Source organism: Neolamprologus multifasciatus, chromosome 4 (assembly GCF_963576455.1).
Source record: "Neolamprologus multifasciatus chromosome 4, fNeoMul1.2, whole genome shotgun sequence".
NCBI lineage: Eukaryota > Metazoa > Chordata > Actinopteri > Cichliformes > Cichlidae > Neolamprologus > Neolamprologus multifasciatus.
The window spans coordinates 27,286,037-27,313,522 of NC_140442.1; the positions used below are offsets into that span (position 1 = coordinate 27,286,037).

Here is a 27,486-nt window from a genome sequence, read left to right on the forward strand (position 1 = left end):
TGAAGTTTCCTCTCCGTTCACGCAAAGCTGACGGCAGATTTTGAAGACGTGTTACTTCGGTCTGTCGCAAACAGTTTACTATAATTTATTAGTGAAATATAAGAACAGGCTGCTGGTCTCGTGATTTGTGTCTTTCTCCCAGCAATCAAAATAAGAATACAGGGACTAATAAGTAATTTTACTAACATTATATTTCTATGATGTTTTGATGATATGATATTTTGAATATCACCAGCAGAGCATATCATATGGCTACATCCCTAACACCGAAAAATTTCCACTATATTTGTCTAGAATTAACACTGTAAAGTTAACAAGCGCAAAGAAACAGAGACCTGAAACTGAGCATTTAGGTTGTGCTCACTCTCTCGGGAAGGGTCACCAGAAATGCACAAAGAAATAAGAATTACAGAAGTAAGAAAATATATAGGATAGATCATAAATCTCTGTCACATAGATATATTGTCTGTTCTAAGGTGAATCACATTGTTTTCCATCATCTTGCAGCAAACGAGGAGTTTCCCCTGACCTATACAATGTCAAAGTGCCTCATAGTAGATGCTCCCTACCTTCAGATGCTGCTCAGAGGCCAAAAACACACAACTGCTACAGTGATTTCCCTGGGTGTCATGTCAGCTCTATAACCCCAGTCGGGCACATTAAAGCCACAGATACAATGTAAGGACAGACCTAGGTTAGAATCTGCCTCTTTTTATAACATTTGGTGAAGTAAGATAGATTGATATGAATTCTTCTGTATTCTAACCTGCCAACTAGTTGACTGTGACCTCTGTCTGGCTTTTGCTGTCATACTTTTACTGTAAGATATTTACTTGGTACATCATTCTGACAAACCAAAGGTTCTTTGAAAATCTCTGCATCATGTGTTTTTTTTGCACATTAATTTAGTTGAATTTATTCCATTTTTGGCATTGCTTACTAGAAAATCAGCACAAACTGCAGTTTGACATTCTTTTTTATTTATAAAAAAATGCTAAAAACATTCCAGGACATTGTTCAAGAAACACAATTCAAACATTAAGCTGATTTGAAGGCAACACCTCAGGATTTGTTACATTTTTATCGTCATTCAAAAAACTTCTTTCAATTTACATTCTTGCAGCTCGGATTTAAGTGTCCAAAGTTATGTTGTGAAGCAGGGTCAGACGAACCATTAAGAGATTTGGCTGATGGTTAAAAAAAAGATTAGCAGAAGCATGACTTGTTCAGGATCTATAAGAATCACGATTCCTGTGTTTACCTGTACTAACAGAGATTTTCAAATCTGTAATGGCACATATACAACAGGGTAACAAGTTCTTTAAACATTAAAAAGTGCACACATAAACAAAATCTTATATTGTTTACTTCATAATGACCGGTTTAAAGAGAATAGTACTGGAGGAACCTTTTTGAAGCATTATTTGCAAACTTGCATTGAAATGAACAGAAGAAAAGTCACAAATAGGGTTAAAATAATATATTCAGTCACAAGCGAGATCACTAAAGTCTATCAACATTTTCTCTACAGTCCAGAAAAATAGTGAAGATTTTCAGACAGTCTGTGCTGAGACACATCAGTGTGGCTAGGAGCAAAGTGTACTGTTACCACAAATGCTCTTAAAGCAGGCAATGCATTTTATTTATGGTAACAAAACTTTATTAAGAAATTCTAAGAAAATTTTACTTTACTGATCTCCTCCTGAAATGGTTTAATCAGCTGTCAGCACTGAGAGACTGGGCAATCCCAGTGATAAGCAGATGTGGAATGTAATGGGGAGCTATGTGAGTAAAGCTTATTCTTCTTGAGAAAATAGATATAATAATTATTTTTAAATATTAATTTGTTTCTTTCATACACCTATTCTGCACTTACTGGTCCTCAAAGATTTCTACAATCAATCAGATTTATCCTGACCTCATTCTTCATATCACACCAAGATCTTCTTGTAGCACAACCGCATTTGTAGCACCAAAAACAGGAAACTGACTTATAAAAAAGTTGGTTAATACAGGTTGGGTTACTACAATACCAAGGGTGTTTCAAGATTTTGGCTCTGCTTGTTGTATTAATACTAAATATCCATCTTATAAAGTCAATTTCTGTTGCTGCTTCCACGAAACCATATTAGCTTAAATGCTATAATGTTTATAGGTTACACTACATTTATTGCCTTGTTACAAATAGATTGATAGATAGTTTGTAATTTTGACTTCTAATGTCCTGTATTGGCAGGACAGTCAGATTTATTTGGACGTTACACTTCAGCTCTACCAAAGAATTGACATAAAATATGGAAGTAGCCACTCTAAAGTCGCTGATTGAATACACAAGGTCCACTGCGAAGCCTTAAGTTGAGGTTTTTGCCTGTGCAACCTAGATGTTTTAGTTTTTAGTACTACTAATACTATTATGTCAACGGGGAAAAGAAATAACTGAAAACAGTAGAGTACTAAGAATCAGGGAAAAATATATTTGAAGACATTTTTGAAGTTAACATTATGCAATTGATTTGTAATTGTATGAGGAAAACATGGTTGGATTGATACTTGGGCAGTTAGATTCATTATTCAAAGTAAACAGGCTGGGATGGTTTAACATGAATTCTGCTAATAATCTCATATGACAGCTTTTAGGAATAAGCTTTGTCATACTTTAGGATATGTAAATAAAAAGGATTACTTGGTATTCAGTGTGAGACAGGATGCAGCACAGTTTTTGTTCTGGTTCAGACGGTTGGTTTGAAGGGTGCAGAGGACAAAATTAAATTGTGGCATCAGATCTCACAACAGAATAAAACCCACAAATCATGGTTTTGTTTGTTTCTTTTTTTTCTTTTCAAAATACATATTTTGATGTAAAAATAAATTTTCTAGATATTACACACTGGACGGATATAAATAAGCCACTTTGAGAGTGTATGTGTTTTTCTTTAAGTAATTTCCAGAAATATTTAGAGTTTATCAAGCTCTATGGAAATATCATCCACAGAAGGCTAAATACATGGTTACATCACTTCACATGTAGTGCATTGACAGACTTTGCAAAACAATGTGCTTAAAGTGCAAAGACAGACCGGAATGACTTCATATCTGTTGACTTCTGAGACTGTCACCTGTCAGTCATGCTGTTACTTCTGATTTTGATCAGTTAACAAACCAAATCACAACTTGACATTTTTTGGCTGACTCCCCCTCTCTCGCTATGGTAATGTTGTGATGCTGTTTTCTCTCCCTGCCATCGCCCACCTACATCTTCACCTTCATCTCTCCCTCCAATTGTCCACCATCATCTTCTTTATTCTGTTTAAGATCCTGCCTCCTGCTCCTGTCCCAAGGCCTCTAAAAGAATTCCCATTGGAGTCCTCTTCAAACCAATGCTTTCGAGTTTGTTTTCCAGCTTGTTCTTCAGACTGCGGAGCCTCACCGATGCATGGATGAGAACCACTGGAAAGAAGAGAGACAAGATTTTCTGTCCAACAGAGAACTTTTCTGGTTCTTGTTTGAACTAGACCCACACACACACTGCATTCAGACACACAATAAGTCCTCAACAACTTCTGCAAACTATTTGCTTTCCTTCTTCTAGCTTCTGCTCAAATTCAGCAGATGTCCATATTGTCAGCAAAAAACAATCATGTTATCTTTGGATGACCAGGCAGCTATTTTCTTATCTGTAACACATTACCTAATAATAAAGGCCTTTATCTAATAATAATATTTATAATTTTTCATGCTTCGATTTATGTTTGAACCTTATCTGTGTTTTCCCCAAACGAGCTGCTTTTTTGCAAATTAGTGCAAAAAAAAGTTGATAACTTTGTGGTCTTTTTCTAGAGCGGCAACCCAAAAATATGATGGCTCTACCCACAGCATAATTTCATAAGTTTGATTTTAGAACTTAAACTAACTTCCTAACAAACAAGCCTATGGCCTGAGTTATAATTGCTATGAAAACCCAAGGACAAAGCAATAAGTGGTTCAGGAGAATCCAACAGAAACGTGAGGCTGTCATCTGCAAGAAGCCTTTTCACTTCATACTACTTCCCTTTAATGCAATGAGAGAATTGTACAACCCAATAATGAATAACCATTAATTTACAACGTGTCCTTTTAATGTCTCATCTCTCTTTTTTTTTATCCAGAATGCTCACCTGCAACTCCTCATTTACCCTATTTTGTATCAAAGCACAAGTACAAAAACTCAGTATATGTCTAACTTCTCTCAATTTAAATATGAGCAAGAGACATAGAGTCAAAACATCAACGTTTTTTACATTGCAACACCAAGACTGATCGACAAACACCATATACAGAAGTAAAGATGGGGCTGTTATGCAGGCTATGATGCTATCTGCTCTACCACCTAGCTGTGGCTCAGTAGGTAGAGCTGGTCATCATGCATCAGGACTTGAATGCCTGGCTACTCCAGAAATGTCTTTTAAAAAGCAACTTGATAAACAACAATGAAGACTAACTCACAAGTGTTAACTCCAGTGCTAATAAATCAAACCAATGTATCACATGGCAGTGGTTTGGAAAGTCTTTAGAGATGTTGATTTATCAAAACCAAGCCCATGCACTTGTGAAAAGAATGCCTGCTTCACAGGTTCCCAAAACAGCCAAACTTTGTTTTCATAATCTGGTCAAATTTGCAGCATACGATTTAGTGTGTATTTTTCTGTCTTACTCAATATAGGGAAGGCTATCCCAAACAGAAATACGGCCACTCCTCCCAGCACTGATATGAAGAGGTAGCTAGCCACAAGAATGGCCAACATAGAGACTGTTGGGTGGTTTCTACGGAAACGGCGAATAGGAGCTTGGTTCTCTGCAGCCCAGACAAAGCCAGTGAACAACAAGATGACCACCGTCATGCCAGTGAAAAGCTGGAAGGGCTCGAAATACCTGAGAGGAGACAGGAATAACTGTAAGTAATGGATATACATAATGAGACTAGCATCTTGACCTCCAAAGACCCAAACTCTTTCATGTCATTTCATTACGTGATTCTTTTTTTTACCTGATTTTTGGTTCTGAAAAAAATGACATCCACATATGAAGAAATTAGTTTTAAATTTTGATAGAACAGTGGCAGTATAATATCCTCGTAAGTGGATATCAAGTCCTTGTAGAGCCAAATTTAGTATTTTGGTCCAGACAACCCAAAATGTGATGTCCACATATGTGGACACCAGGTCCTAGGAGCTTAATGCTTAATAAGGAAAAAACAAGTATTACTGAGAGATTCTCTGTTGGTTCTGCCAGTCACTGAGAAATCAGCTGCTTACACCCCGTTCACTCAGACCAAGAGACTGGTCAGTGATCCTGCTTTCTGGTACAGACCCCTGATCTGTCGTCTGCCTTTGTTATTTGGACTAACTGTAATGAACGTTGTCCTGATTCACTCTCTATGTTATTGTCATATACAGACTTTATATAGTTCACTTAGTAATATCCAAAGTAACTCTACATGAATTCATTGAATATGTTCAACAAAAACGTGGGTCTGAAAAATTGTCTACAGCAGATGAACAGTGTGTGCATTCAATGTCCTAAAGAAAGTAATTTGAGTTTCTTGAGGAAAAAAGAAAACACAAACAGTGCTTTTCTTACATTCAGTGTAAATAATCTAAATTGTGGTGCATACCAGCAAGCCATATTGTGCCAGAAGAGAATTCTTTGGTAACAGCAACACAAACTTCTTTCATCACCTTATGTACTTGTTACATAAGATGATGATCTTGATTAGTCAAATTGAAACTGGATGATATGCCTCCAAGTCATCTGCTCCACTCCTTAAAGTTACAACTTGCATTTGAATCTTCTGGTTCAGTGTGGTCCTTGTTTGTTCCCAATGTGCTACTCTATAAAAACAAACAAAACAACACACACTCTTGGTGCACAACCTCAAATTTTGAACTGGAAGGAAATATGTTAGTTCTCGGACTGTGTGGCATTCCCTTAACGTGCTGTAACAGATCATTGAGATCAGCTGCCTTCTTCCATTCCCACGTAGAGAAATGGAGGTTGGCAGATCTGACTCCAAATCTGTGTCTCGCTCTCATGTGTGAAACTGTATGGCCAAGAGACGATGTCATGATCATGGAGCCTGTTCGTTCCGGCTGTTGCTGAAATCCAAGTCACTAAAAGGAGTTCAGCACAACCCTGAAAATTCATAAACTTTGCTGTTTACTAGAATGAGAGAGAGAGTGGTGAGTGTGAGAGGGGGATGCTGACCACGTCAGAACAACGAAACCTACCCCACTATGAGCAGGAAGCCAAGCACGCACAGGAAATAATTGCTCTGGTAGTAAAGCAGGTTGTTAATAATGCGGTTATTCCAGCGGTCCAAGTTACGCACATCTGGCGTGGCGAACCGGGCCGAACACAGGAGGAAATCATCCAGACTCCGGAGGGGTGGCGGCTGCACGTCTGCCATCTTTTCTAAGCGATAAATACGCGAGCTTTCCCAGAGTGCAACGGGGGACGGAAGAAATGGGGAAGAACGCTCCAGAGCCGAACTGGCTCGAGCGCGCAATCCCGAATAGCGAGAATGCGCGCTCGTCCACGCAGTAGTTTGGGAACACTGAAGTATCCTTACTAATACCTCTTATTACCACTCACTTGTAGCCCGTTGTGTTTTGTACTCAGTCAATAAGTGGAGCATATTTTAGGATGTTAAAATGTTTTACATTAGTTAAACTGCCACGTTTGCCATTTTTAGCAATTAGCACCTAGTTTCGACTGTATTCAGTAAAATCGATTATATTACACAGAGTCCACGCGTGGCACAGGAAAAAAATTATTTTTTTGAAAGGCACCCATAGTTGCTTTGTGATTTAATCTATTTAATATTTTTATTTTGTTTTCTCAATTTTATATAGTTACTGAAACTATAAAAATAAATTTGAGTATTCAGAAGAAGGGAATGGTTTTGGGGTTACCTATTCATGTTTTCAATCTTAATTTGTAAAACTAAACTTATGAAATAGATGTACCGTAAAATAAAAATGTTTCTGTCCCTCCAGGTGTTGTCTTCAAAAATACTAACAAGTGATAATTATTTGACTTCAAGGTACAAACCTCTGGATACGTCCTATGATTTCTTTGAATGATACCTTTTGGACACAGGATTTACATAGTTCCACATATCAACAATAATATGATAAATGGTAAATGGACTGGTTCTTATATAGCGCTTTTCTAAAACCAAATTTGATCCAGTACAAATTAACCACAACAATTTTACAGATATTCTATTCTTTGTTGTTTTAAATTTCCAGGAGAGACCTTTGTCAGACGTGAGATTTGCTGGCTGAGGCAGCTGAAAAACTGCTCATACATACTGATCACTCTAGACCAGAAATGAATTTGAGATATGGTTGGAGTTGCATTTATCACTCTTTACAAAGAGTGATAAATGCAGAGGAGGAGAGCATAATCTTTATTCTTTTCATGGCATTGTGAAGGAAGCATTGTGCTGCAAGCCATCACGAAAAAAGCTCGTAATTCTTCAAAGCCAGTCTTAACAGACAAAGTGCTGTGCCAGTAATCACCTTTTATTTAAAACATTCATGTATCAATGTGCAAAAACTGAGACATAACTGTTGAAATGGCTCTTCGGGTTGTTCTTCCTCTGTTTTGTATGTTCATCAAATGTGATTGTTTTTCCAGTGTCAAATTTGGACTTTTTTATATACCTATTTATTTATTTTAGTGTGTTGTGCGGTGCCGTTAATTGTACAGCTTGCTTAACCTCTTCACATCTACCAGGTCACCAGTGACTGATTCAGGGCTAAGTTTACATCCTGCTGTGAGTATTCTGCGACCCTCTTATGGTCCTCCGTCCATCCTGCTTAGCTCCTTGCAGCTGTCTCAGGATCTCCTTAGGGTTGCAGTGGAGGGCTGCAGAATGTGTGACCACTACTTCAAATGATGGGTCTGCCTTCATCACCTCAGGGTTGCTGCTTCACCATCTTCAGTTAGATACAGTCACATTCCCCACCATGTTCTCTACCAGTGAAAATTTCCTTTACTGGACAGCACCCAGACCTTGTCCACAGTGACATTGCCACCCCCACTACCCAATGCAGTTGAATGAGAACATGGATAGGACTAGTGGTAGTAACTTTTCCAAAGAGTATTTTATTAAAGTACAGTTTCAGTGTGCTTTTTCTATATATTTTTCTGTATCTTACTCTACTTCTGCATCACTATATTCTTGATTCAAATGCTGTACTTTGTGCTCCATACCATTATTTTTTAGTTAGTTACTTTTTATTTTGCTTGGTTATGAAGAATAATGCACAGATTAATTGAATCTTAAACAAATAAATAAATAAAACAACAAAACTTTCCTGCAGCAGACTGGAAGCCAGTCCAGAGTGAACAACGTCAGTTGGGATAGATTTGGAGAGTTAAAGTTGCATAAAATGTCATGTACAGGACATTTGTCTTCTACAGAACAGAAAATAGATATTTGGGGCAAGCACAGATGCAGCCAATATCAGGTCAACTGACAATCTGTGTGGATATTCATTCTTCACGCTCTGTATTTATTTTTATTCTAATGTGCAGAGTGTCAGGAATGAAAATCATGCATATTTTGAGCATTTAGAGGTTGAATCCTCGAATCTTTGCAATAGAGGTATTGATAGCAACATTAGCACAGCTACTAGACATAATAGCTACTTTTATGGAGAAATACAGCAGGTTACAAAGTACCAGATTTCTGTAAAAATCAGTCCTTACATAATCCACAATAACGAAGACTTGTTGCATTTTTATGTCATTGACAAAAAAAGAAATGTAGAACCTACATGGGGTTATTTGAGCAAATCTGCAAAAGTATGGGGGATCAAAGAAGAGACAACAACACAGAGGTGACGACAAAGGCATGAGCTTGTGAACAGTGAGGCAGTCCTTGCTTCAGTATAGGCTGGTGGGATGCAGATGAAGTGACTATGGCTATATGCACTGCAGGATGTCTCTGCAGGTAAGATCTGGGTACATAGCACGATATGAGAGAGGTTTGACTACCGTATAGATTTGACAGTATTTAATATAATCACTCACTCAAGCCTGTCACGCCTGCAACTTGTTCAAAATGCAGCCGCAAGGCTCCTGACGGGTACTAGAAAGAGAGAGAATATGACCCCGGTACTCGCATCTCTACATTGGCTACCAGTTAAACATAGAATTGATTTTAAGGTTTTATTATTTGTTTTTAAAGCCCTCCATGGTTTGGCTCCAGGTTACATTTCAGATCTTCTTAGCCTGCACTTGCCCACTCGATCTCTGCGCTCCTCCAGTCAGATGGTTTTATCAGTTCCACGCTCCCAGCTCAAATCTAGAGGTGACAGGGCTTTCTCCATTGCCGCCCCGAGACTCTGGAATAGTCTCCCCCCCTTCATAAAATTCTCTTCATCCTTGGAAGTCTTTAAATCGAATCTCAAGACCTACTTATTCTCCAAGGCTTTCGGATCTCTTTGATATTACATGTCTTACAATTCTTTTTTTTTATTTATTTTTTTTATGTTTTCTTTCTATTTTAATTCTTTTATTATATTATCCCTCTGTTCAGCAGTTTGGCCGACACTTGATGTCTTTTAAATGTGCTATATAAATAAAGATGACTTGACTTGACTTGACTTGACTTACCCCCACTTAACATGATCAGTTCACATTTCAGCTGAATCATTCAAACAAAGAATTTGATTTTAGTAATGAATACGTTTTTCTAATAGAACACAAAAGAATAACCAATTACCTCTATAAAAGGTTTACAGTGTTTTTATTTGTGAGCTTTCTCATTTTACGGGGAAAGCGGAACATGTAAAGCCTTGACTCTGATTTTCCTACACTGTAAAAATACAATGTTTGTTTTTCCAAATTCACAAGTCAGCTGTCATTATATTTCTACATCATAGCAGAAATGCACAAAGAACAGTTTCCACATCTAACTTGTTAAGATCTAAAAATACTTTCCAGTATGTCACCATATTCGTGACATCACCACACTAGGATTAGGAAAAGTATTGCAGTAAAAAAAACTGGATCAAGGAATGATTTTACTGTAGAAGTGGATCGAACTAGCATGTGTGGGGTGGTGTGTTTGACAGCCGCCTGCTACATGTGGCACATTAACTGCTCTTATCCAGAGTAGACTCCTTAAGAGCATCTCGACTTTTATCGTGAAAGGCTCAGACAGACAAGAAGTGGGAGGAGGGCGAAGCGTCGGGATCGCGCTTCGCCGGTGGCTCTCGCTCCTGTGGTTCTATCCGGTTGGCTGCTGCGAGCGCGTGGGCGCGCCCGGGCGGCTCCGTAAAGAAGAGAAAGAAAAAAATAAAAGCGCTGATCTCGGCGTGACAGCTCAGAGCTGTCCACGTCAACACACCGAGCGAGCGGAGCGACGGCAGCAGCAGCAGCAGCAATGGATTCCACGTCTCCGGTGAGCCTCTCCGCCGTTTCACCAACTAGAACGGGAACCAGTGTGCTTTCATTTCCAGGTGGATGGGATATTAATGTGCTCGGCGGTTTATATATTTTGGTTAGCAGTGTGCGGGACATTTGTTGCACTATAGCAGTTAAGGTGTTCGGCAAGAAGGGGGGTGGTAGACAGGCGGGAGGGAGGCTGGGAGGGGGACTTGGGTGCAGATTGTCCATAAAGCAGAAACAGCTTTTATTTTTAAGTTAATGCTAGTGGACTCGGACTGGAGCTGACTGTGGACACGCAGGCCTGGTAACTGTTTGCCACGAAGCTAAAGTCACACTTTTTCTTTCTATGTGTATGTCATATGTACAAATATTATTGCTGATGGTGCTGACAGCGCGACAACTTCTTACGTTGTGAAGTAAATTCCATTACCGTGGAGCGGTTGACCCACAGCTGCTACACACTTATCCACACAGAGTCCAGCGTGGAGCGCAACAGGATGGCGCTACACGGTAATCAAGCAAAGCTTCGGTACCTGTACGGATCACGCGTGTAAAGCGGACACTGTAGTGTTTAATGGAACAAGCGGTATGGTTAAAGCCGGTCGGCGTATTTAAATGCCTGCGTGTGTTGAGCATATGTGGACTGACGTGTAGACCAGAGCAGGTGCCACGTCCACTGTTCTCTCTCTCTCGCTCGCTCCTCTTTTGCCCTGCGCACCATTTATTCACTCCCTCTCGCTCTTTCTCTCTCTGCGTGTGTGAGTGTAAGTTTCTCTTTCTCTCTCATCCGTGCTTCTCCAAAATATCTCTATCTGTCCTAATTCTTTCTTCTTGGTTTACTCTTTCTCGGCTCTTAAAAGTATGATCTTAGCCTGCTTATCATCGTTTTCCTTATAAAGGACCGTAAATTGCATCATTTTGCATAAAAAAACTCGTGATACTCCTACACAATGTTTTGCTTTGTTATATATTGTTGAACAATATGCAGCAAAGGCAAAAAGTAGCTTTCTTATGTAATTTTACTAAAGTATTTTAAAGAAACTTTGCATTTTACTGCATGTTACTGTAGAACTTTGGCATTTTTTACATACAAAATCCTTTATTGTCCCGACAGACCCAACTCGAATATCTATAACAGGAGAAATCTACTTGATAATGACTGAATATCATATAATATAAGGGCTGTTACTTTCAATATACTTATCTATTTACACTTTTCTAGTCAGTAGTTTCTGTGTAAGTAGTCTGTGAGTATTTTTACATTGTGGCTTTGCTACTCAAGTAATCACAGTGTGTACTACAACAAAGTAACTTAAAGTGAAAGATTCACATTTTCCATTCCTTTCTTTCAGCTCTAAATTGGCTGGAACAGCCACAGCACCAAATTGCTGCTTACATATTTATAAGAGGAATACATTCATATATAGGACAGAAAGCAGGGATAATGTGTTTATTGATATCAGTGTACTATTTTTAGTTGTGTAACAACCATTTTCCACTGGCTAAATGTTCAGAGATCGTGGTTTATATTGATATTGATATTTAAAGTAAGAATCTTCTACAATTAACTGGCTCATTTACAACTAAAAGTGAGCAATGGAAAAGTAATAGCAAAAGTCAAATATAAAAACATGTATCTCGTGTATAAGGTAGGTCATGTAAAAATGCAACTCTTTAAAATACTACAGATGCCACTGGTTACTGCCCAAATGTTACTGGTATAGATGTTGGCCTACTGCATCCCCGTCCATGCACTGATGGATATTTATCCAAATACTTTTGGATAAATGTAACTGTAACTACAATTCTAAATTGACATCCTAAATAAAGTAATATAAGTACATTATTCTGATAATACTCAGAACTGCATCGTCAGCATACCTTTATGATTCTGACAATGCCAGCTCTATAATTTGATTTACGTCTAGCTAATGGAAATTATCTGAGTAATTCTTTTACTTTTCTCTTGCTTCTTCTCACCATCTTGCTCTTTCACTTCCGTTGAGATTTTTGATTATGCTTCTTTCTCAGACTCATTCTTTCTTTTTCCTGCCTCCCTGGTTTCATCTCTGCCCCCTTCTTGCTTGTGTCTGTCTTGCTCCTTTCTCATGCATTTGCATCTTAATAATAGGATTACACCACCTATTTGCTATTGCATGTCTGTGAAATTAAAGTTACATTTACATGATCTGTTTTTAATCTGGCCTTTTCTGGTTCTTTTCTTTTGGATTGGATTGGTTATTAAGTGGAGTCATTTAAAACAACTGATCCTTCAGAAAAAAACCCCACTATAAGTTGCACATTTAAAACACTGGGAGACATTGTTAACTCTCAATATCTACACAGGGGATTAAAAATATTAATTAAAAAAAGGTCAAGTGAAATATTCAGTCAACAAATTCATTTCACATAGATGCTAAACCAGCTAAGTCTGTACTTGGTTAGCTAGCCCAATTTACTGGCCCAGACATGGTGAGAGCTGCTGTTGCTTCTCCATCTCCATCATCATTAGAGCTTTGCTTGTTAATGTACTAAAGGAGTTATTAATAACTGATGTTATCTTCTCAACATGTTGGCCAAGGTGGTTAGCAAGAGGAGACTAATCGATTACAATGATAAATCACTAAACCCCGTTTATTTGTTCATGCTAACTGTGCTTCCACACAAAGCGCAAGTTTTGTAGCTCAAAACTGATCTCAGAGATTTGAGACTGACATTGTAGTCCAAAAGGTGTAGATGAGGCACAAAATATTTTCAAAAGTTTAACATTATAGTATATATAGTGTACCAGAACAATTCAATTAAGAGGACAATAAAGGTATCAGCCACAGGGGTAAAATTTATAATCAGTAATGAACATCTGACAACCCTTCAGCAAAAAAGAAACATAATAGATCACCAAACTACGGAGCCCCTCTGATAACATGGTCCAAAAAATAAATAAATTGTGGCCATAAATTGTGCCCACAAAATACTATTGCTAATGCTAATGCTAATTTGTGGGCACAAAACACTTGACCGATAACCGTGATCCTTCCCAGGCCCTTGCAGTTGGTTGACAATAAAATCTATCCCGGCGTCCAGGTCGTGCTTACGTCTGTAAACCAACTGGGCTCTCAATAATAATAATTGCTATATAACTTTTGCACTGTCCACTTCCTGCTGTGACAAAACAAATTTCCCATGTGTGGGACTAATGAAGGTTATCTCATCTTATCTTAATATCCTGTTTAAATGTCTCTGTAATAATGGTTCCTTGCATTGCCAGGATTTTCAAAATGCATTTGTAGCTCATTCCCAGCCTAAAATAAAACTCAATCATACCGTCTCTGTCCATGGTGTATAGGTTTAGCCTACTCTTATGCTTATGTCTCTACGCAGCTGTCCAGGAATTGTATCAATATGATGTGCGCACGCGTAATTCGTTGCCACGTTATACCCAATTCGTGCCCACAAATTAGCATTTCATGCGAGCTTTATACCTATTTCGTGCCCTTGAAATAGTATTTCGTGGCCACAAATAAGTATTTCGTGGGCACGTTATACTATTTCGAGGGCACAAAGTAGTATTTTGTGGCCACAATTTATTTATTTTTTGGACCATGTCATCAGAGGGGCTCCGTACCAAACAGCAAAGAGGTCATTGATAAAGTACAGTTCTTTTTTTTTTTAAATTAAAATCAATGTTTGACTTTAAAATGAGCCACATTTAGCATTTCCTTTATTACAGCATCAGCTAAAAATATCCTTTATTTGGCAAATTGTGTTCCTGCCATGCAATCGCATGGCAAGATGCTGTAAATGGACCAAACTTCAGTCAGGAGAACTGAGATAACCCATCCACAATACGAGGTTAGTCATTAATTTACTGTTGCATGGGCTGGGCTGTAGTTACATCATAAGGTTTTAAAAACTGAGCTTTAAAATGTATAGTGGTAATAAAAACAGAGGCTGACAGTGATCACTGCCTTTTTTAGGGGCTTGTTCAGATTAAATAGAACAAGATACAAAACATTAAAACATGTTAAAAACACAACAGCCTTAATAAACGCAGAGTAGTTTGGACCTAGAAGCAGGGTGGATACGTCATCACTTAAAGACCGGATACTTAGGGAGACAGTATTTGTCAAAGTAACATCCACATGAATGGCAGAACCCAATAGAACATTGAACAAAGCATCACACTGCCAGCTTGTCTTCTTCCCATAGTGCATCTTGGTTCCAGGTGTTCTTCAGGTAAGTGACATACATGCCATCCACTTGATGTGAAAAAAATTCTAAGATTTGGCAGACCAAGCTACCTTCATGGCCTTACATGCATGGCCTTACAAACCCAACAGTGAGATCTTAAGAGATCCAGCCTACGGCTCTTCCATGGGGTGTCACAGGGTCCCCGGGGAAAAAAATGTAAAATAATAAAATAAATATTCTTCTGTAGCAATAACAAAGTATAACATAAATTATTCTGTAGCAATTACACAAGAATATCCAGTAATGTCCCTGCCTACAATTAAACACATTCACTTACCGAAAATCGGGGGCATCTGCTGTGGCAAATGGGTTCAAGCCTTTTACCACAAACTTAGTCACTGCTCGGTGACATTCGTCTATCCTGGCCTGGGACGCTACAGGTAGACTGCAGCGAGAACTGCCAGCATTTGAGCCAGCCAGACTCTGTCTGTCTCTCTCATCATGGTCACCTAAATGCGCAGTAATGGCAGGTTTTGTAATAAGGCAGATCGCACTAACATAATATGCACTGTTAGTTGATTATTTACCTGCCGCATTAACGGGAGAGGACGTGCAAACGTTACCGCTGCAGCTGGGTTGAGATTCACGAGTCCGGAGCGGAATTAAAATCACGACATTCATTTAAGGTCATCGCGTGTTTTGTGAGCAAATGCTTTTGAATATTCGTAGTGTTTCCTCCCTTAAATGAAATATCTACTTTGCAAGTATTGCAAGTTGCCTTGTTGTCCGTTCTCGTAAAGTATAACCAAACTTTTGAGCGTTTAAGCCGCTTAGGCGCCGTTTCCTGCCAGGTAAATAACGCTCCGCAACGTGGTGACGTCATTCGGGGCGACTGGAATCGATAAGGGAACCGTTTGCAAAAATTCCAAGGAATTGAAACCAGTTTTCGATACCCATCCCTACTTTTGATACATATTGAACACTATACACTGGGAACATCCAAGAAAGAGCTGCAGTATTGGAGATGCTCTGACAGTCATCTAGCCATCACAATTTGGCCCTTGCCAGACTTGCACAAATCCTTTTGCTTCCCCATTTTTCTTTTTCCCCCATTTTCACTTGCTCCCACCCTCTGGTGGAACAGGGGCCATGATGAAGAGTTAATCAGTGTTATTCATATCACCAGTCAGTGATCATAATGGTATGCAATGTGGATATGAAAGACAGGGTCAGAGGCAGATTGCACCAGAAGTTTCAGTATTCAAATCTCTTTCCAAAATATGATTCTTCAGCTTGATATCTGTTAATGAAATGCCTGAAACTCATATTTGTTTAATTGGACAGTGGTACATTTGTCTCCTAGTAACTAATTCATAATTCAGTGGCATCTTTACCGGCTAAAACATGTTCTGAAGACCCAATGAAAACTATTTGATGTAACATTTTTTAATATAATATGTATTGGGCTATAGGCTGACATAACCTACACTCCATGATCAAAGATATTCTTTTTATACTTTAGAGTTTCTGGTTTCCTGGAAAAATATTGAGAACTCCTTCTGTACTTGGTAGCAAATAATAGTCTTTATTTTTTATGGCCTTGCCTTGTGACTTGAGCTAGCTGCTAGCTTTCCTTCAGTCAGTGGTCAGCATACACCTCACGTGCACTTTGCATTGCATGCACAGTAGGTATTTCTGCTGCATCTTCACCTGCTTCCAGGGTGTATGGAGAAAGGAAAAGAAAGGAGTAAAAACTAGTATTAAGAATGACCTCGTTACATGACAAATTAAAGTCAAAGACTTGCAGTACTTGTCATTGGTTATGTAGTGTTTACCTACAAATGCTATATGCTATAACTACAGTATGTTGGAGTATGTCCGTGTATGTTTACTCATCGCTTAAAGTTCAGTCAGCATCAAAATAGCAAGAAACATGTTTGATCAAATGAAGGATAGACTGAGCCATCTACAGCTTTAGGACTCTGGTTATGTGAGCCTGGAATACTGGACTTTGGATGAGCAAAGTGTCTGGTCTAAGTTCTGTGATACACTCTGACTGTGAATCTGTGCTAGTCAGTGCATAACAGAACTTTGTCCCGGGTCTGAAAAATCATCGCAGGGATGGACAGATAGCTGTCTAGATGTGGATGCAGGAGAATGGAAAATGTATTAAGTAGAAATATGTGATAATTCCCAGAACTGGAAAACTGTAATACAACAAACAACAAAGATTAAAACACTGAATAAACTGCAGCATAAAGTGTAGAAACTGGTTGGACTGGGCAGCTTCAGTGTGTGTAAGTAGATGAGAGAGTATTTAAAAGAGGCTGCTGCTGCAATGCTCTTTTAAGTGTTATCCAGGTATGAGAGGAACGGATGTGACTGAAGCTATGCTATTATGTTATTATGTTCAAGATGTTTCCCCAAGATGACTCAGCGAAGCTAAAATATTTACAATGTTCTTTCTGTTTATCGCTGCAGGAACCGTCCCTCTACACAGTTAAAGCAGTTTTTATTCTCGACAATGATGGCAACAGACTTTTGTCAAAGGTGAGTTCAATGTGGTCTTTACACAAGGGAAAAAATGGAAGCGCTTTAATATAAACTTTGTTTTGTATGACAAAAATATGAAAGGGAGTACTTTCATGAATAAGTCACAATATGGGACATAAGTTTGACTTATGTATGTATGACTTAAATATGAAATTTACATTGCACAATAAACATTAACCATTTACTATTGAGGGTAATTTAAATTTACTTCAAAGCCCTGTATCTGAATTTTTTGTACTTTTTTCTTGTAGAAAATGTAAACAGTATTTTGAGGAACTCATTAATATATTTGTTAAGATGTGCCTTGATCAGCCTTATTGTTGTCTTATACATCTGCAATGTTTATCTCAGAACTGTTTAAATAATTATTGCTGTACAATATTAGAAAGAGACCTCTGATGATTAAGAGCAGCATTTGGTGAGAGTAGGGTAGAAGAACGTCCTTTCTTCAAAGCGAAAGCACCTCAATCAGGACCAGGATCAGTGAGAGACAGTCACCTGCTGTGACTGAGTGGGGGGTGAATGAAAAGCGAAGACAGAAAATAGGACAAGCGATGTCTGTAGAGTAAATATGAAACCAGTCAGTTAGCTTACCTTAGATACAACTAGCTTGGAAGTTCCCAAACAAAACAAAATCTGAGTTTTCAGTGACTGATTCACAAATAATGACTGCCCTGATTATCACCAGCTGAGTCGTCTACCTACAGGCAGAAATAATAAGTGGCTATGGCCGAAGTAGATAAACCTGAGAAAAGATTTCTCAGCTTCCACTTGATTAAAGTAACTAACAGTGAGTGCAAAGGATGCCGCTGAACAGCATATATGTTTGTGTGGGTTAGGGGTGCATTTGATTGAGTTGATTTCATTGTTTGTAATAGTAAAGTTTAACTATCAAGTTTAGAATTTATTAGCAACGCACTATGTAAGTAAACTGAGTCACTCATGAAAGTTCCTGTTTTAGTACTATGACCTAGAGCTTTACCCCTCCATGAAGGAGCAGAAAACCTTTGAAAGGAATGTTTTTAACAAGACACACAAAGCAGACAGTAAGTTCCACTCTCTTCTGTTTTATGTAGATCTGTTCTGGTGTGTGACGCATGCGCCCCCACCCCCACCCGTCGCTCCCTCCCTTTGTATTGTGCTGAATGTTCACAGACGTCTCCAGTGTCCAGACTGTTACACACTCTCTTGTCACTTGTAACCTAAATCACTTTTTACATTGACCTGGTTTCCACCCGCCAAACCATGCTAGACCATTATTTGTGGCAGAACGCTGTAGTTGGTATTACCCTTGTAAAACTTTTGGGTTTTCATTCATTTGGATGAAAAACCTGACCTACCCATAAGCTTTTTTGTAGGATTCCAAGTTTCACACAACTGATACCTGAGTCTCTACCCCTGGCCTCTTCAACACGTTGCCATTATCTCTCCTTTTGTCCTAATCTTCATTCCTTATTTTCTCCACTTCTGCCTTGTCTTTCTTCTCCCCTTTTATGTTTTATCTACCAGTTCCACTCCTTCCCAACATTCATTTGTATCATTTGTTTCTCCGACTCATCTCCTTCCTCTCTTTATATCAAGTTTCTGTCTAATTGCTTTTCTGTCACTCGTCTCTGCCTTCTTTCCCTCTCACCCCTTTGCTTGCCTGTCACTATATATTTGGCAGTTGTGTCACTGAATAAACTTTATTTTACATTTCTATATAGAAGCAAATTAATAAAGTCATGCTTATGCTAACCCTGTCACGTCTCATTCTCTATCTAGATGAAATAGCTTTTCTGGAAGGCATGACCATCGTGTACAAGAGCAGTATAGATCTTTTCTTCTACGTTGTGGGAAGTGCTCAGGAAAATGAGGTGAATTACATTTTGTCTGCCAATAAAGTACATCTGCAGTAATAAAATTAAAATTCATTTTGATATGTTACGTCAAGTTTCATCTGCATATGTTTTAAAAGGAGCTCAGTCATTTTGTTCAAATGTTTACTGACATAAGCGTGCTTTTATTTATTTATTTATTTTTTCTATTCTGCTTTGTATTCTGAAGGCCGAATGTTATGTGTTCCATGTCACCAGACGATTTCTTGTTTCTTCTCAGCTCTTAAACAACAAATTCATCCAATATTATTTTTTACACAAATCACATAAGTTACAGTAGTAACCTCTTAACAAGAGTTAGGCTCATATCAATATTTTTTATGGAATTCTCAGCTGTAGGCACACAAGACATTTTAAAGGTAATTACTTGTTGTTTCTAAATTCAGTTGCCTGCTCTGGTGTCACAATTCAATTCAATTCAATTTTATTTATATAGCGCCAAATCACAACAAAAGTCGCCCCAAGGCGCTTCATAGATACAGAGAAAAACCCAACAATCATATGACCCCCTATGAGCAAGCACTTTGGCAACAGTGGGAAGGAAAAACTCCCTTTTAACAGGAAGAAACCTCCGGCAGAACCAGGCTCAGGGAGGGGGCGGGGCCATCTGCTGCGACCGGTTGGGGTGAAAGAAGGAAGACAAGATAAAGACATGCTGTGGAGAGAGACAGAGGTTAATAACAGATATGATTCAATGCAGAGAGGTCTGTTAACACATAGTGAGTGAGAAAGGTGACTGGAAAGGAAAAACTCAATGCATCATGGGAATCCCCCGGCAGCCTACATCTATTGCAGCATAACTAAGGGAGGATTCAGGGTCACCTGGTCCAGCCCTAACTATATGCTTTAGCAAAAAGGAAGTTTTAAGCCTAATCTTAAAAGTAGAGATAGTGTCTGTCTCCCGAATCCAAACTGGAAGCTGGTTCCACAGAAGAGGGGCCTGAAAACTGAAGGCTCTCCCTCCCATTCTACTTTTAAATACTAATAAATAAGTAGGCCTGCAGTGCGAGAGCGAAGTGCTCTAATAGGGTGATATGGTACTACAAGGTCATTAAGATAAGATGGGGCCTGATTATTTAAGACCTTGTATGTGAGGAGCAGGATTTTGAATTCAATTCTGGATTTAACAGGAAGCCAATGAAGGGAAGCCAAAACAGGAGAAATATGCTCTCTCTTTCTAGTCCCTGTCAGCACTCTTGCTGCAGCATTTTGGATTAACTGAAGGCTTTTTAATTACAGTCGTCCAGCCTGGAAGTAATAAATGCATGAACTAGTTTTTCAGCGTCACTCTGAGACAGGATATTTCTAATTTTAGAGATGTTGCGCAAATGGAGTTTGCGCAACATCAGTTTGATCTGAATTAAGTGCAACCTCACAGAAAGGTTGCATTTCTTATGCAGCATTCTCAGAGTCAGATTAATGTTTCACTGACATTAAGGCAAACAGGCAAAGAAAAGCAAAAAACAAAAAAACCTTGAATAGGTCAGCATGTCCACTGGAAACTGAGCCAAAGTAAGAATGAACATTTTAGGAATATAAGAAACAAAGACAGTGCTGGGGTTTTCTTTGCTCTGTTAGAACGTTGTTGGGGGTTATTTGAACTTTAATAATTCAGTGTTACTCCTTAAAGTTAATCAAATGAAGTCAATTGTCCAAATTTCTAGAAGACTCTAAAATATTTCAAAAACCTAAAACGTAGCACGAGCTCCACAGCATGTCTTTATCCTGTCGTCCTTCTCTCACCCCAACCGGCTCGCGGCAGATGACGCCGCTCCCCTGAGCCTGGTTCTGCTCGAAGTTTCTTCCTGTTAAAAATGAGTTTTCCCTCCCCACTATTGCCAAAGCTGTCACTCATAGAGGGTCATATGATTGTTGAGATAATCTCTGTTTTCCTATTATTGTAGGGTCTTTACCGTACAATAAAAGTTACATTTTTGGAAAAGCTACTCATCCAGGTGCTTTGCTTCATTATGACTAAGCCGTTAAAGATAATAACAATAATGTCCAAAGCATCGAGTATCAAATATATAAATAGATTTTGTCTACAATAGCGTAATTCCTTGTGTTTCTATAAATACTCTTTGGTGCAATGCAAAAAAAAAAAAAAGTAAAGACAGAAAAAAACCTGGAAAAAGTTGTGTGTTTATACACTACAATTGAAAACTTGGCGATACCTTCACATAATAATGATTTCTATTGTAAAATGTTAAAGATTATTTTCAAGGAAAAATAAGATACTCCATAAAATCTACTTAATTAGTCTAGTAATTGCTCTTCAAATTGAGGTGCTTCGGGGCAGTAACATTTACCATAAAGGTTCAGTTAGCTACAGTCTCTTTCTTTTGTATAGCCTGTGGGATTTATGGATTTTTTTAAGCTATTTTCAGGGATTGTTCTCGAGGGCCGGTGTCCTGCAGGTTAAATGGCTAAATGACCTCCTCAACATGTCTTGAAGTTCTCCAGAAGCCTGATAATGAACTAATCATTTGATTCAGGTGTGTTGACCCAGATTGAGATCTAAAACCTGCAGGACACCGGCCCTTTGCATTGATTTATATCTTTGTATCTCATATACTGACTTTTCTTTTTCTTGGTAGCTCATGCTGATGTCAGTACTTAACTGCCTGTTTGACTCCCTCAGTCACGTCCTCAGGTACCGTCTTACTAAGTTTTCAAAAAAAAAATAAAAAATCTGCATAAGTGAGTGGTTTCATTGATATTTTGTAATGATGTTTAGAACAATACAGAGGTAATCAGAGCCCAAATAGAGAAATTCACAATCGTCTTTTTCAGACTTTTCTTCATGCAAATGAATTTGAGCTTTTGTCCTCCATGTAGCCTCAGTAGCATCAAAGTGTTATAATAAATAATGTGAAATATAAATAATTTATATTTAATAAATAAATTAAACTAAATGACAAATAGTACTCCTTTTTCATTTTAACCTGTTAAAGCTCATACCAGAGTCCCTCACTGTTTATTGCAATATTAGTCAAACAATGATGGATATGGTTACTATGGGAACCAATGCAATAGTAATGCAGTGTGTGAGTAACTGAGACTAAGGAGAGATTGAGCTATTGTGAGGGGGAAAAAATGGGTTTTTAAAAAGTTAGAGGAATAAAAACTTTAACTTAAAATGATGACGATCATATGAGATCCAAAGTAACGTTGTCTAATGACGAGTGTAATTTTTTATTTATCCTGCAGGAAAAATGTGGAGCGGAGGTGTTTATTGGAAAACATGGAAGGAGTGTTTCTCGTTGTGGATGAAATCATTGATGGGGGGTGAGAGAAAGAAAAGTTTATCCAACTAGAATAGTCAATATGATATTTATAGGCAAAATGATGATAGGTATTTCTATTATTAAAATAAAAAAATGTTTAGTATGTAAAATGCCATGATCCCATAAGCAATCCCAGTCCTGCTTATACAGAACTCTACCCTTATTGTTGTTTTTTTTTCTGTTGCCAGGGTGATTCTGGAGAGTGATCCACAGCAGGTCCTACAGAAGGTCAACTACAGGGTAAGTTGCCTATTGTATCAGTATAACCATTGGAAATTCAAACAGAAAACAAGTGTGTTAGATTGTAGAAATACAAATCAATGCAGGTGTTTGGTCTGATTAGAACGGCTACATCAAGATTTGCTGTAGCTCCCTTTAGCTTTTTTGACTTGCTTCTTGCCTTCTCTTCCCTGTTTTACTTTTCTTCCTGTCCTTCTCCCTCTCTCCCTTCTTCTGATTGGTGTCAGCTAATGTCAGAGCCAGCCTATGGCTTCGTCCTCTTTGATTACATCACCGGTAACCTAGAGGCACAAACAGACAGGAGCCAGCTGCTGTAGACAGACAGACAGACCGAGGGTGAGAGAGGAAGAAGGCCAATGTGAAAGATAGTGACGTGGAGAGAGAGAAAGAATGAGTGAGAGAGAAAGAATGAATGGATGAGAAGGAGTAAGACTCAGTGAAGGGATGAAGGAGGAATGGGCAAAACAGAAAAGGTAAATGCATGGTGGGAGAGCATGTGGACTAACATGTTATTTTTCTATACTTGATAACTATGACCTGCCGGTGGCGCTAGAGTAACACTGAAGACGTCATCCAAGTGAAAAGAAGTTATTCTCTGGGAACTGTGTGCAGATAATTAAAGTGAATGATTGCATACCAAACAGACGGTGCTTGCCCTGAAGCTAAACCACAAGCATGGCTACAAGCTCCACTATGAATTGTGACTGGTTGAACTGTTAACTAGCACTGTTTGAATGTCACTGGGTTGTAGTGTGCTATTCTTTGTTCCACAGATCTAATGCACTGTGTGTGTGTGTGTGTGTGTGTGTGTGTGTGCGCGCGTGTGTGTGTGTGTGCGTGCGTGTGTTTGACTTTTTTTCATGTCATTTTGATTACAGGCGGATGAGAACCCATTAACTGAACAAAGCGTGGCTCAGGTAATACACACGCAGACTCTGTGAATATCACTGCCAAAGCGCTACACACAAACATGAAGGCATCACATGCATACACAAATGCAGTTCAATTCAGTTCAGTTTTATTTATATAGCACCAATTTGCAACAACAGTCTTTTCAAGGCAGTTTTAATTAAAAAGTCAATCCTTCAGTGGGTCGGAGCTGTTTTAGAGGCACTGGAAGGACATAAAGGCATTTAATAATGTCACCCCCAAAAAAAGCTAATGCTCTATACCTGACACACCACAATGAAGAAAAGGAGGATAACCATTAGTGGCACAAGGAGGAGATTCTCTAGTTGACGTATCAATCGCTTACTGAGCAATTACAATTATGTTTTGAGCTGTAACAGGCTCATTCATGTGCCGATGGATGCATCGGAGAGCAACTTGCGGTTAGTTTTTTGGCCGAGAATATTTGGCATGCACATTTATTATTTATCTTGATTGATGGACAGATGGAGGAGAGCTGCGTACTAAACTCAGAGATCATGTCCACTCGTGTTTTTTTCCCCCATTTACTCAAATTAAAAGAATTTTTGAAAAGATTATAAGCTATGAACGTTCATACCTTGGTTGACATTCTCATCTCATTTCCATTAGTTTCTAATTATGCTGCCTGTGATGATAGAAATTTGACAGCTTGTAGGTCTTGACCAATGCAATGCTATTGACTAAACACAACTTGCGGTATATTGTGACTCTAACGTGCATCTAACGTTTTTACGTGATCAACACAATAGACAGGCTGCACATTAGGCTGACTTTATACGCCATATTGACTCAAGGGCCTTTAAATTTGAGCTTAGTGCGCCACCTGCTGGCAGCTTTCTCACTGCTGTAATTTAACCTCTTCTAAGGACTGAAAAACAGTTAAAAGATAAACCAGTAAAGAACATACAAGAACAAGCTGTTGAAACATGTAGATTTTGAAAACATTAACCCGCTGTATTTATTTAGTGGCAGTAGAACAAAGATGTTTTGTAGTACGATTTTGTTGCGCTTTAGCATGGTGGCATGACTTCACATGGTTGTGAGCACAAGCTCAGCCTGCCCTCTAGTGTTTAAACAGTCGTACTGTAGCACCATGCTTTACTGTGCAGGAGTTCTCAGTTATGTAAAGCATTAGAACCACTCTACCTTTACTAAACAGACTTGTATTCTACGGTAAGATACTTTTTGACATTATATTGTAATGTAAAGGGTAATACTGGACTGTGTTAAGGTTTCAAAAACTTCTGTAACACATATATGAGAGCAACAGAACGAGCAGTGTTATAACTAAGTTACTATAGTCTAAACCCAATCTTTTCCTAAAACGAACTATTTCTGATGCCTAAACCAAATACATATCAGAAGTTAGAATAAACACATTAAATGATATATGTGCATACTACACAAAGGTTGCATTTTCTGTTTGTTTATAAAGCAGTTGTCATTCATGTTTTGTTATTATATAATTTTCTTTCATTTTTTTTCCTTTTGCAGGTTTTGCAGTCAGCCAAGGAGCAGATCAAATGGTCTATACTGAAATGACTGAAAACAAATCTGATTCTCCAAAAAGAATGTTTCCAGTCCCAAAGCTATTTTTACAGGGCCAAACTGAAGGGATGGATGTTACTGAAGTGATGGCCAATAGGTTGCCTTAGGTGTGTTTTTGTGACAACATTTTTTTTTCTATTGTGTGTGACATGTATTTAATTCATTTGGGAGTAAACATAGCCCATATGTGGAGGTGCCATTTAGCAAGCCAAATGACATTTCTTATTTATTATCATAAGTAATATCAGGCAGCTATCCAGTACCTGAATTATCAAAAGAAGTGCAAGAGATTGGTGGAACAACATTGTTCTCAGTCCCACAGAACTGATCGTGGCTCCTGGGTTTCTTTGAAGAGTTATGCTTTTTTTTTTTCCCCTTTCACTTTGTGTGTGTGTGTGTGTGTGTGTGTGTGTGTGTGTGTGTGTGTGTGTGTGTGTGTGTGTGTGTGTGTTTGACTGTGTCAACAATATTACAAAGCCAAATTAATTTCTATTACAACACTACAAGAATACAGAAGGTAATACTAAAAGTTTGTTACACTTGTTACACTCATGATTTCCATAATGCTTCTTTGAAGCCCCAAAGCAAATGCAGTTATGTTTTATGACACTAAGAAGGCACTGTGGTACAGATGCAGGAAATCTAATTTAATGAAAGTCTGCACATGTGAATGAATTTTAGAACCAATGGGAGCTTAAAAAAGATAAAAATAAATAAATAAAAAAAGTGCACAGGATCCTGTGGTCAGAGTTACAAAGAATATTGTCTATTCTACTGCTGTGATGATAATTAAAGATTTTAAAAGACATTGCACGTTTTGTTAGTTGATGAAGAGAAATATGGCCAAAGAGAAACTAATTATTATTTTTACATATGAATGTTGCTTTCTCTGTCTGCTAGAGAGATAATAAAACTATATTTGTCCTGGTTTCAGATGGTCTGCTTAGCCATTATATATTCTTGTACTTTTATTTTTACTTTCAATTAGTTCATCCCCGTGGATGCCGCATTTATTTGCGTTCAAAAGTGTCTAACATAATGAATATTAATAAGCACTCTAAAGGACTTCGTTTGTGTGGGCGTGGTCTGGAAAATTATTTGCAGAAAGCAGGTGACGTCAGTTTGCACGTGGTTAAACTCACCGAGCTGTTCCGAGCCAATGGTTCGTTATGGGTTTATTTTCCGATGATATTATTGGCTGGCTGCCGCACACGCCTGCAACTCATCGCAGGGCACAAGAAATCAGACGAAAGCCTTAAATTTAAGGTGCAAAGAGAAAATTAATGTTTTTATGTTATTACCGGAATTATTTTGGCAGAAATTGAATTATTATTGATATCCTGAAATAAAACTGAATAATACTTTTGAAATGAAGCTTGTCTTTTCTTGATTTTCACCAGTGTTTAATCGTAATATTTGATCGTAGACCTATTTGATGTATTACTTCATAGTTAATTATATTTAATGGTTTGAAGAGTAACAATGTATTTAAATAAGTCATGAAAAAATTTATTTCCATGTATTGTATTGTTATTTTTTGATTATTTATTAATTTAGTCGAAGAAAGAGGTAAATCCTTTATAACAGCATCAGTAAGATTCAGCGTGATAGCAGCTACTCTTATTTAATTGATCCTTGGTGAAGGTGCAGCCTGAAAATAGATGGAATGAAAGTGCATGCAATCAAAAAAATATTAGTATGGATGAAATATTAGTAGGAATTCGACTGAAAAATGTTTTCACCATATTGAGTATCTTGGTGTGGCTGACAGAGCGACAGAGAGCCATTGACTTTCACACCTGCAGCCCATCTAGAATCGCCAATTTACCGAATACATCTGACACGTCTGAATACTAGTTAAGAATGATTATTAATATCCATTGTACCACATGTGTAGAAACGAACATGGGGTCATAGAGATGAATTTTGGAATAGAACAGAAAGCCCTTTATGGTCATTGTACATGTACAACGAAATTATGGTTATGGGTGCTCCAGGCCAACTGTGCTTGAGTAAAAAAAATATGAATACTAAAGACATAAGAATAAATAGGAAACAGAAAAATATATATACAGTAAAGAGGAATATATACAAAACAAGAGAAAGACAAAAAAAAAGATTCTTCTGACTCAGTTTTATGACTAATTAATAATTAATTGTCCTCTTTATTGTCAAAATTGATGCGTTTAGCATGACATTGCTCTTCTATGGTTTGTTTCTGAAATATGGCAAAAGTGGGCATTAAAGGTCTGACTGAAATAGTGTCAGTCAAACAGATGTACATTATTGGACATATCAACAGATGTACGGTAATATAGTATATATTATAACACAATATGGTACTTATTTTCTTTCACGAATGAATTTGAATGAGCCCCCATCCTTCTTTCCACAGATTGTAGTTTCTATATCAACTTGTT

At 38.0% G+C, this 27,486-nt stretch overlaps 2 protein-coding genes across 5 annotated transcripts; one reads left to right on the top strand and one right to left on the bottom strand.

The window, feature by feature from the left end:
* Positions 1-958: 958 nt before the first annotated feature.
* praf2 (PRA1 domain family, member 2) lies at positions 959-6,478 on the bottom strand. Its single transcript, XM_085156035.1, has 3 exons — positions 6,264-6,478; positions 4,691-4,908; positions 959-3,447 (listed from the first exon to the last, which is right to left on the bottom strand). Exons 1-3 carry the CDS (start codon positions 6,440-6,442, stop codon positions 3,308-3,310), a joined length of 537 nt encoding a protein of 178 aa, XP_085012161.1. The 5' UTR covers positions 6,443-6,478; the 3' UTR covers positions 959-3,307.
* A 3,839-nt stretch (positions 6,479-10,317) lies between these two features.
* On the top strand, positions 10,318-26,436 carry copz2 (COPI coat complex subunit zeta 2). 4 transcript variants are annotated; one of them, XR_014873603.1, is made up of 10 exons: positions 10,318-10,453; positions 17,113-17,181; positions 18,146-18,230; positions 18,949-19,040; positions 21,659-21,714; positions 22,272-22,349; positions 22,537-22,588; positions 22,816-22,924; positions 23,467-23,505; positions 25,013-26,436. XR_014873603.1 is itself a non-coding variant. In XM_085156034.1 (9 exons), exons 1-9 carry the CDS (start codon positions 10,436-10,438, stop codon positions 25,058-25,060), a joined length of 537 nt encoding a protein of 178 aa, XP_085012160.1. In that variant the 5' UTR covers positions 10,318-10,435; the 3' UTR covers positions 25,061-26,436. The 4 variants fall into 4 exon arrangements, 2 of the variants coding, with proteins under 2 accessions (XP_085012160.1, XP_085012158.1); XM_085156034.1 differs by lacking the exon at positions 22,816-22,924; XR_014873602.1 differs by lacking the exon at positions 10,318-10,453 and having other exon boundaries at positions 10,639-17,181.
* The last annotated feature ends 1,050 nt before the right edge of the window (positions 26,437-27,486 follow it).